This window comes from Argentina anserina, chromosome 5 (genome assembly GCF_933775445.1).
Source record: "Argentina anserina chromosome 5, drPotAnse1.1, whole genome shotgun sequence".
In the NCBI taxonomy this organism is placed as follows: Eukaryota; Viridiplantae; Streptophyta; class Magnoliopsida; order Rosales; family Rosaceae; genus Argentina; species Argentina anserina.
This window is the reverse complement of record NC_065876.1, coordinates 8,053,675-8,064,859: the sequence shown is the minus strand read 5'-3', so window position 1 is coordinate 8,064,859 and position 11,185 is coordinate 8,053,675. Positions and strand designations below refer to the sequence as shown.

The 11,185-nt window shown below is 38.0% G+C and overlaps 2 protein-coding genes across 2 annotated transcripts; one reads left to right on the top strand and one right to left on the bottom strand.

Annotated features, from left to right (window-relative positions):
- Positions 1–560: 560 nt before the first annotated feature.
- On the top strand, positions 561–7,353 carry LOC126793127 (probable copper-transporting ATPase HMA5). Its single transcript, XM_050519568.1, has 6 exons — positions 561–891; positions 4,045–5,433; positions 5,552–5,806; positions 6,014–6,136; positions 6,224–6,703; positions 6,789–7,353. The coding sequence occupies exons 1-6, from the start codon at positions 613–615 to the stop codon at positions 7,203–7,205; spliced, it is 2,943 nt and encodes a 980-aa protein (XP_050375525.1). The 5' UTR covers positions 561–612; the 3' UTR covers positions 7,206–7,353.
- Positions 7,354–7,356: 3 nt separating this feature from the next.
- LOC126795424 (glutathione S-transferase T1-like) lies at positions 7,357–9,859 on the bottom strand. The gene is given in 9 exon segments (XM_050522264.1): positions 7,357–7,374; positions 7,638–7,835; positions 8,425–8,630; positions 8,852–8,931; positions 9,022–9,075; positions 9,169–9,185; positions 9,187–9,230; positions 9,528–9,601; positions 9,780–9,859. Coding segments are annotated over 9 exon segments (756 nt in total). The 5' UTR covers positions 9,845–9,859.
- Between the last annotated feature and the right edge of the window lie 1,326 nt (positions 9,860–11,185).

Sequence of the window (11,185 nt, the reverse complement as noted above, 5' to 3'; positions counted from 1 at the left end):
TTTAAAGTCTAGTAGACGCATAAACATTTGATTTATGCGTCTATTAGACTTTAAATTAATGCACATATATAATCATATCTGATTGTCCATGTTTTCTTTTCAAGTTTTTACATAAGAAACGACACAAAAGTATCCATAATGTTTGGTTTAACGGTAAGAAATTGTACTTAAATGTTGGGTGATTGTTGATGCCATATTCCTGGTAATAAGATGTCGCTAGTTAGATCATCCGAAAAACACTATGTAAAAGTGCAGGTACCATATTTGCTCTCCGCCGGACACCGGTCCACCATTTTTGTATAAAAAAAAACTGCACAAAGGTATATAATCCTAGTAGTGGTAGGACCTCATTTTCCACTCAAATTTAACCTAATTTTCACCCTTCATTTGTGCAGACAGTATGAGACACTTTCCACTCGATAAAAACAATTAAAAAATTTCATATCATGCTTTACTCGAGTGCATACTCCATATCGTATATGCCTGCCTAGCTCACTCAGTCCCCCTTTATATATAGCAGCAACTGTCCCAGAAAAGAAAAGCATATATCGATCATAACAGCCAGACAAACAAAAAGCCTCAAAGCTTGCACAGAGAGACTTCAAATCATTCATGAGTTGCATTTGCAGGGATTGCAGGGGTGGCATGTCACCCGGGACACCACCACACTACCCCTCGATGCCTCGACACCCGAAAGGCACGTCTCCGGAAGCGATGAGGAAGGCTAAGGGTTCTGAGGTGAAGGCCTTGTTCTCTGTGGTTGGAATGACATGTGCTGCCTGTGCCGGGTCTGTGGAGAAGGCAGTGAAGCGGCTCCCGGGGATTCAAGAGGCCGCCGTAGACGTGTTGAATAACACAGCCCTCGTACTGTACTATCCCAGCTTCGTCAATGTGAGTTTAATTAGTTTTTCTTTTGCTTGGTAGTTTTGATCGGAAAATTCATTTCAGAACGTCGTTTTTTTTTCTGTCGACTGAAAGGGTGGTTGAAGGAGTACTACCTCTTGGTCATTTATAATGATAACTCTGGCATTTAGGGACTATTATCATTACGAACTCTCAGATTATGGGATCATGTCACACGGCTATCATAATCTTGTTTAATCCAAAGAGTAGGAATTTGTAGATAATTTTAATCAACTAATTAAGCTTGTCGTAATTGGGAAAGGTTCCTGCTTCACTCATCAGAAGAAGAAATAAGTCTAAGAGTTGGAAAAATAAGAGAAGAAATATATGAACTCAAAAGAAACTGGCACACAGCTTCAGATATCTCACTCCCTAAATGGCTGCAGGTTCAATGAAAACAAATCATATATCCTTCATCCTTGAAATTAACTTGATTAGTTTTGAAAGCTATATGACTTACCTTTTGACCAGACTTATCTTGAATTCTTGATATAAAAGCACAACACGCACCATTTAGGCACTTTAATTAGCTCTATAAAGTAAGGTTGTCGTTGCGTACCAGACTAGCTTAAAGGGAATACGAAAATCGAAAAGGATATTGTTGCTTAGTATTTACGGGCAAGTCTATTTCGTAATTCATACTAGCTATTCATTTGGCAAGCTGATACTACACAGCTGCAAAAGTATATGGTAAATCAAATAATGTCATGAACTCATGATCCCCAATATTAAGAATCAAATTATTTGGTTCAAATTATAGTCATGTAGAATACTAAGTTAGATATCGATCATCAAATGAGTGTCGATGATAAATGTCACCATTTTTTTTGAATCGTTAGTCATGGTATATTAAGCTCAGCAAGCAGTATAAGAGACAACTCACCCGAAGGCTGACATTAAGAGCAATCTCCAAAGACTTCTAAATCCAGTCTATGCAACTAGACTCACAAACCTAAAATATACCCACCTCTTAAATCAATGAAGCGCAAGAACATATAATGATAGAAAAATTAGAAACATAATTAAAAAAGAACAACTAAAATCACTAGCATGGTACCCAAATGGATTCAAATCAAGGGTCCACCATCTTTGCTGCTTTTGTAACCATATCAATGTCAGTCACTGTTACAGTACAAACGTGGATAGATTCCTCCACCACCTGTGCCCAGAAATAGCCCCAAATTGAGCAGCACTCGGATGCAAAGCAAAGTCCACATTTACTAACAGTCCAATATGGAGTCCCATAGGCTGCAGAAGATTTGAGCACCCACCAGATTGATCAGTAGCACCACTGTCCACTGGCGAACCACCATCACCGCTGGAAAGCATAACACCCACAAATCTCACACCAGGATTCCACGCAGACCTCACAAACTTAGATCTGAGACCCAATAACATAGGCCCCAAAGTAGCACTGCCTATGCCATAGCCAAACCCAAAACCATAATCCAAAGCCAACTTCAAACCACCAGCTTCCGGCCCCCAGATCCCGTCATCGATGCCCGAGAACAAGAGCGGATCCAAAATATTGGTACACATAGAGCCCGCATCCCAACCGAGTGAGAGTAGAACAACCATGAAAAGGCCAATAGGAAGAACCGCACCACCACGGCCCCCAACTCGGCCGATAGGGAGTAGAGAAGAGAAAGAGATGATGTCTCCCTCTCCTGTCCAAGATTCGTTGGCAAGAGGCAATCGATTTGTTGAGATGCCGCCATCAGGGAGTGCTCGTAGGGTTTCGCGAGAGGAGAGCGACATTTTGCTGCAAGATTAAATGTCAACATTTACCATTTACTACAATTATGTCCCTTTTTTTTTGAATGAAAGGTACAATTATGTCTCGAGAAATTTTATATACACTCTATTAACTTCTTTATACACGCTTCTATTTTTTTTTATCAAATCAGATATATAAATAAGTTAAATAACTAATATAAACATATATTATAAGAAAGAAAAAAAATTGTGCAATACCTAGACCTAGGCGTAGAAAATACGTCATTTTCTCGGACGACAATACATCTTGGTGATGATTGAATTGTTGGAAACGTAGCTAACTTATTAGAACCATATTAGTTGTTATTATATATTTTCATCGTAACAATTCTTAGTTTTCCAATTGTATAATTGCACGTCATGTTGAGTAACTTGATACATGTTTTTGTTCAACGTAGATTGATGTTGGAGTTATAACAACAACCGTTCTCCATTTAATTATCGATTCACAATGATCATTTCAATATATAATGAAGTTTATAGCTAGCCAAAAGTCCAAAACTAATAGAAAGTATAATTTGAAAATAATTTTTTTTAAAAACTAGATATATAATAGTTATATTAAATAATATGATTAATTAATGATTTTTTTAGAATAAGAGTATTTTCGGCACTTTGAGATGTGTATTTAGTAAAATAATAATAATGAAGTTGGTAGTGTATTAAGTAAGAGTGTGTATTAAGAGATTAGTGAAGTGTATTTAAAATTTCTCTTATGTCTCTTTACTCCATAGGAAATTATGTGTGAAAATAGATGCCATAAAACATACATGTAGATGACCAATTTGAACTAATAAATGTGGATCCTTGAGCCAAATACACTCACTTGAGTTCCTACTCTCAAGAAATGAGGACTGAGATGAGCCAATGCTACTTGTATCGATCAGTATCACATATATCGAGTCAGTTGGTAATTGTTGAAGTGGTCTAAAATTTATATTGTCTATTAAACCCAAATTAATGTTTGTTTGCTCTGTAAGAAACGCTATGCCATGCCTAGGCCATATGGATGGAACTCTGGAAGTGAACCATAATATCTCTCTCACACACATAGAACTCTCTAACACACAGGTGGTCGAGTTAGTAAAAAGCTAGATGTGAAACCCATACTCAAGTTCGAAAGCTACCGACATTGGTTGGATTTAAATTCCAACATATTTTTTAGTGGTGATGGGGAAGGGAGTGTTATGACATAGTCCGGCCGCTTAGTGTGAATTGGCCTATTAGCTTAGAAAACCTTTAAGATACCATGTTGATCGATCCCTATCAAATACATATACAAATTTCTCCACCATACCAAAGAAATGAAAGATATTTACTGTAGTTTTAATCCTGAGCCTAATGTTTCAAGCCTGTCATATGTAGGAGGACAAAATATGTGAGGCTATTGGAGATGCTGGGTTTGAAGCCAAACTGATTAAGCAGGAGACAAATGACATAACCAGGCAAGTATGCAGAATAAGCATTAGTGGAATGACTTGCACATCTTGCTCCACCACTGTTGAATCAGCTCTGCAAGCAATTCATGGAGTGCAAGGAGCTCAGGTGGCCTTAGCAACTGAAGAAGCAGAGGTTCATTATGACCCAAGCATTGTTACCTCCCATCAGCTATTGGAAACAATAGAGATCACCGGATTCGAAGCCAAAATTATCAGTGTAGGGGAAGACATTAGCAAGATAGAGCTTAAAGTTGATGGTATTAAGGTAGGACAGTCGATCAGAGCAATAGAAAAAACTCTTGAAGGACTTCCTGGCGTCCAAGACATAGAGACATTTCCTGAACTCAACAAGATTTCAGTTTCTTATAGATCAGATATCGTGGGACCAAGAACCTTCATCGAAATCATTGAGTCGTCAGGGTCTGCACATTTTAAAGCAATGGTATATCCTGAAGGAGAGAAGGACACTCATAGACAGAGAGAAATCAACCAATACTATAAATTATTTTTGTGGAGTTTGATTTTCACAATTCCTGTGTTTTTAACCTCCATGGTCTTGATGTATATCCCTGGAATCAAGAAGTTGTTGGATGCTAAAATTGTGAATAAGCTGAATGTTGGTCAGATTATAAGGTGGGAGTTGTCCACTCCAGTGCAGTTCATCATAGGCAGGAGATTCTACATTGGATCTTACAAAGCATTGCGCCATGGTTCGGCTAATATGGATGTTTTGATTGCTCTGGGAACAAATGCAGCCTACTTCTATTCGGTCTACATAGTTTTAAGATCTGCAAACTATAAGGATTTCAAGGGTACAGATTTTTTTGAGACTAGTTCGATGCTTATTACATTCATCTTGCTAGGCAAGTATTTAGAGGTTCTGGCAAAAGGCAAGACATCTGAGGCCATTGCAAAGCTTATGAATTTGGCACCAGAAACAGCAACTTTGCTGACTTTGGATGGGGAAGGAAATGTGATAAATGAGCAAGATATCGATAGCAGGTTGATACAGAAGAACGATGTGATCAAAACCATTCCTGGAGCTAAAGTAGCATGTGATGGTCTCGTTATGTGGGGGCAGAGTCATGTGAATGAAAGCATGATAACAGGAGAAGCAAGGCCGGTGACAAAAAGTAAGGGTGATGCAGTAATCGGAGGTACCGTGAATGAGAATGGAGTGTTGCATATTAAGGCAACGAAAGTTGGAGCAGAGAGTGCGCTTTCACAGATTGTAAGGCTTGTCGAGTCTGCCCAGATGGCTAAAGCTCCTGTACAGAAATTTGCTGACCGCATTTCCAAATACTTTGTGCCCATGGTAAGCAATCTGACGTGAATGTAAGCCATATCATACATCTGAAATAATCTTCAACATGTTTGCAGTAGTAGTTAGTAATTCTTGTGCATATTTGTTAACAAATGAGTCAATGCTGCAGGTGATCATACTTTCATTTTCAACCTGGCTTGCCTGGTTCTTAGCAGGGAAGTACCATAGCTATCCGCGTTCTTGGATACCATCTTCGATTGATAGTTTTGAGCTTGCTCTTCAGTTTGGGATCTCGGTTATGGTCATTGCATGCCCTTGTGCTTTAGGCCTAGCAACTCCTACCGCCGTTATGGTTGGTACTGGAGTTGGTGCATCTCAAGGTATACTGATCAAAGGCGGACGTGCATTAGAAAGCGCACATAAGGTTCAACACTTCCCTACAACCATAACAAATTTCTCTCTACTGCTTGGTCAGTAAAATCAGAGGACCAATTTTCCTCAATTTTTACATGATGGCTGAAATTTGTTTGGCTGTACGTAGAATATTATGGCAGCCGTTATGTAATGAAGCTATTTCATTGTTTTTCAAGACAGCTCACCAATTCATATTTCTCTTGACCTGTAAATGTAGGTGAATTGCATTGTGTTTGACAAGACAGGAACTCTCACTGTTGGGAAGCCAGTGGTTGTCAGCACCAAAATCTTTAATAAAATGCTACCTCAAGAATTCTACGAACTTGTTGCTGCAACTGAGGTAGGAAAGAGTTGTGGCACATTTAGGATAAAGCTCAAGTATAATAAAATATGATGTTCATTCATAAGTGACTGTACTGTCAATTAGGTAAACAGTGAGCACCCACTAGCTAAAGCTATTGTGGATTATGCCAAGAAAATCAGAGAAGATGAAGGGAATCATACCTGGCCAGAAGCAAAAAACTTCGCATCCATCACCGGCCAAGGAGTGAAGGCAGTTGTTCGAAATAAGGAAATAACTGTAGGCAACAAGAGCTTAATGTTGGACATAAATATTTCCATTCCACCGGAGGCTGAAGTTGTACTTGCACAAGCTGAAGCATTGGCTCAAACTGGGATTCTAATAGCTGTAGATAGTGAAATAGCAGGAATTGTAGCAATATCTGATCCACTGAAACCTAGTGCTCGAGAAGTCATTTCCATACTCAAGTCTATGGGAGTTAGAAGTATCATGGTTACAGGTGACAATTGGGGTACAGCCAATTCTATTGCCAAGGAAACGGAAATCGAGACGGTGATTGCAGAAGCCAAACCCCAGCACAAAGCTGAGAAAATAAAAGATTTGCAGGTGAGATTCAGTCTAGAACTTGTTTCTCAGAAAAACTTGGTAGCTTTCGAATACATACATTAATCGGTACTCTTATCATTAACAGGCTTCAGGCTGTACTGTGGCCATGGTGGGAGATGGGATCAATGACTCACCGGCACTCGTAGCAGCAGATGTTGGAATGGCAATTGGTGCTGGCACAGACATTGCAATAGAGGCAGCTGACATTGTTCTCATGAAGAGCAACTTGGAGGATGTTATAACAGCCATTCACCTTTCCCGGAAAACCTTTTCTCGTATTCGTTTGAACTACGTTTGGGCATTGGGTTACAATGTGCTTGGAATGCCGATTGCTGCAGGGGTCCTTTTTCCTTCCACCGGGTTCAGATTACCACCATGGATTGCAGGAGCTGCAATGGCAGCATCCTCCGTTAGTGTCGTATGCTGTTCTCTGTTGTTGAAGAACTACAAGAGACCCAAAAAGTTGGATGTCCTTGAGATGCATGAAGTAAGGGTTGAATGAACAAAATGCTGCTTCAGTAATGAATATTTATGTCTGTGAAGCTAGGCAGCAAGTAAATCGATCAGGAAAGTGTATAGTATAAGGATGGTTTTGCTGCCCATGTATAGTACAACATTTATGATAACGAATGGGATTTTACTTCCTGCAAGTTTCATGGATCAGGCCATTTCTGCACTAGAATACACCCTAGCAAGAGTGATTATGAGATAGAATGGCGCATCTCAACTTTGCGAATATAATAATAATAATAATAATACATTATAGTAAAGTGCCGAAGCCCATGTACTAACTTGAGAGTAAAGCAAGAAAGTACCTATTAGAGTCACATATACAGTAACATATACAGTTGAAGGCCAGATTCAAGCTAACACATGAGAAGCCTGTCATTCTCAACCTTCTTAAGAATTTTGTAATACGTATAAGGATTCTCACATCTTTGAAGGCCAATCTTTTGCTTGAATTAGTATTGTTTGCTCCCATGGACCGCTGCCCTTGAAATTTTGTTTTGGCTCTGTAGAGGACTGTTTACTTCTCAAAGTGAGGTCTTGTCGCTTTTTTTGTTTTCTCAATCCACTCTAGAACTCTCTTGTGAGGGCCAAGAATTCTACTGCAGTCGTTCTCATCCAAAAGCTACATTGAATGAGTTGTTTTGCATCATAAGACCATACAATGTATTTTCCACAAAAAGAGTCAGTTATTATATTTCATAAAGGTTTTATATAAAACAAGCAGGAACAAGAGATTCCATTCACAACTAAAAGTTAAAATATATATTTAGCGGCTTAGATATCTTCAGATGGGAAAGACCATTGCTTCTGCCTGATATAATATACAATCCCATGACAATACAACCAAGGCCAAAGGAAGGTGCCGATTGCCTACCATAATACCATTCCTCCAGGACCTCTACACAATTTAATAACAAGAAACCTATTTCCCACTCTTTGGACAACCAAATTTGTAAACAGAGACGAAAGAAAAAAACAACCCTCACCTGACGAACCTTTAAAGTGCCGTCATAGAGCAAAGTTGTCATATAGCAAAATCTTAAAGGTCTATTTTTTCTCTCAACATACCTAAATTTTAGTCATTTCATCAGTAGATGGGTTTATTATACTTTACAGCGATGTCCTTCCCAACCCCACCCAGCGAACTATTTGATGATTTTTAAATTCCACTATAAAGTACCAATAATAAGCATGGAGTTAAAATTATATACCTCAAGTTGCATATTTTCACAAACCAGGCTGAGATCTGCTATGGATGGTTGAAAGGCACCTAACAAGAACTTTCCATTCCCTTTGAGGCAAATAGATTCTGTTTTTGACAAAGAGGAAGACAAGAGTTTCTCAGCTTCAGCAGCTGCTTGTGGACTTGATGGAATTCCAAGCACAGGAGCAAGTACAGAGTTGAGAACATATGTCTCTGGAAAACAAAAGCATAAAAGAAAAATTAGTATAAAAGGAAATCCATATCAAGTACATTACCATTCAAAATGTGAAAAGAGTCATTGCAACACAGAATGACCGCACATTATAATGTGCCATTGGTATAAGTCTATCTACTGCAACAATACGCAAGCATATGAAAATTCAGTAGCCGTCGGGAAAAGAAAAAACAGTGAACAGCCCAGTGTAAGTTGATACCTGCACCACGGCGTAAGTAGGAATGGTGCCAATCCAACACCGAGTTAATTTTAGCTCTCCTGAAAAGATCAGCTGGATACCTGATATCAAAAGAGAAAAAGTTAGGCATTGTATACGGTCTCCAAAAAAGCATGTTATCACTGACTGCACCAGAGAATAACATGACTTACCAATGATCTGCAATTCCAGGAAATGCACAAGCAAGATAGACAAGAATCGCATGGCTGCCAAAACAAAACAAACAAATGAATGCATTGATTAGAGACAACCCACAAAAATTATCAAACTCCACAAAACTAAAGGCACGTGTGAATTACCTCTCAAACAGATTAACACCTCCCATCAGCAATAGCTGGAACTTGTCTCATAGGGTTTATCTCTACAGTTACATAAAAAAAACACTGTGAATCAACAATCACACATTACCCCAGCCAAGTTTTCACTCCTTCCTCTTACTTCAGCAGATAATCACACTCATTATAAATTCTAGCCCTCTTAACTTAAGCTCTTTTAAAACATTCCTCTCCTGATCCATCAGTTCAACACAATTGGGTATACGAAATCGCAACCATTTACAAAAGACCATAATGCTAGCAACCCATTATCAAATACTAGATAAATTTTCAGCAACCAATTATAAACCTCAATTCAATGTAAACTTCAGAAAGAGGCTTACTTTTGGATTCAGGAGACTTAGGCTGCTGTTTGACTACGTTCATTTGCACCTCCTCGAATTATATATAATTGACCCTATTACAGAATAAGAAAAAAGCATCCAACTTTGGACTCAAAACAAGAAAGCAGCCACAACCCAGATTCAAAAATTACAGCACAAGGTGAAAAACTCATCAACAATTCGACATAATCACACATTTTTGACAGTGATAAAAAGCAGTAAACTTTAATGGTTAATAAGAAAGTGAATTACTTGCAGAAGATCAAAATCGCGCGCGAAGGTCGTTACAACCTATCCACGTATACTTTGAGCTTCATTTCTTCTTCTTCTTCTACGTTTTCACTTTTCAGCTCTACTAAAGCTTCTGACTTTTTCTGCTATTAGTCTTGTACGGCTTAATACATTCGCGGCATTTCGGGTTCTGAGCCGGATGGGCTGGGGCTTGGTATTTCGGGTCGATTCGGGCCCCAGTAATGTTGTGAAACCTTGAGCACGGCGTCGTTTTGTCCCGGAATGTTTCACTTCCACCGGCCATTCCTAGAGTTTGGACGATATTTGGCCATCCCGAGATGGAACTGGCCTGGAACACGTGGAATTATTGCGGTCGTTAGAGAAGTTGCATGCATGAGTTATGGGTATTAAGAGTTTGATTAATTTCCAGGGCAGTGTTTACCCTACGCAGGCATCGCATGGGGTCAGAGCCAAAGAATAAAATATCGGCAATAACGGAAATATCGAGAATTTAAAAATTGGAAATTTTAATTTAAAAAATAAATAAATTAAATTGATGGAAATTTATATAAAAATATGAAAATTTTGAATGAAACTTTGAGATATGTTTATTTGATCAATTATCTACTATATGTCATAATAAATTATTATATAACTATTAATTTATAGTGAGTTATAGTAATTTGAGGTGAAATAATCGTCAAGCATTATTACAAATATACTTAATATATATATATATATTTACCTAAAGAGAGGCTAGTTCATCACGCCTTATTTACATATAATATATTAAATATGAAATTACATAAGTAATTTAGAACCACATAAAAGATCTATGAGATACAAAATTTTCACTATCTTCATTATGTCTTTGAGTTAAATCCTGAGTATATTGTGAAGAATAGTCATTAAATGATACATCTCATTTCTAATTTTGCATATACTGACTTATATGCCAAACATATGAATCCATTAAATGTGGATTGTGGTACTTGTAGTTCCCGTTTGGATCAAGCATTTCTCGACTTTGACCATAACCATAGCTTTGTGAAGATTGTGCATCAGATTGTGTCCATATGTTTTTCACTTGATTGCATCTCATTAGATAATAAATATGGTGGATAAAGCATATTGAATTTCCCCTATAAGGGTAAGGTCCATCATTGCTTCCTCCTAGACCAATGGTGTTCGATTCCCCTCAATAGCTAGTTCAGTTGTATTTCAATTTTAGGTGAATGTTGAGACATGAAATGCAATATATAATAAAAAGAGTCATATATAACAATAAGTTGGTGTAGTAGAGTTGACTATAACTTTGTGCTTGCAAAAAGATGGATCAGAGGTTTTATTCTCATAACCAGTGATTTTTCATTTTATTTGAAGTTGGCTTGACATGTGACGATATTATGAAAATATCGGGAAATTTT

Coding starts and splice junctions, on each gene's coding strand:
- LOC126793127 (XM_050519568.1), top strand. CDS start 613: ATGAGTTGCATTTGCAGGGATTGCAGGGGTGGCATGTCACCCGGGACA. Junction 5,807..6,013: donor CATTAGAAAGCGCACATAAG/GTTCAACACTTC, acceptor CTGTAAATGTAG/GTGAATTGCATTGTGTTTGA. Junction 6,704..6,788: donor AGAAAATAAAAGATTTGCAG/GTGAGATTCAGT, acceptor TATCATTAACAG/GCTTCAGGCTGTACTGTGGC.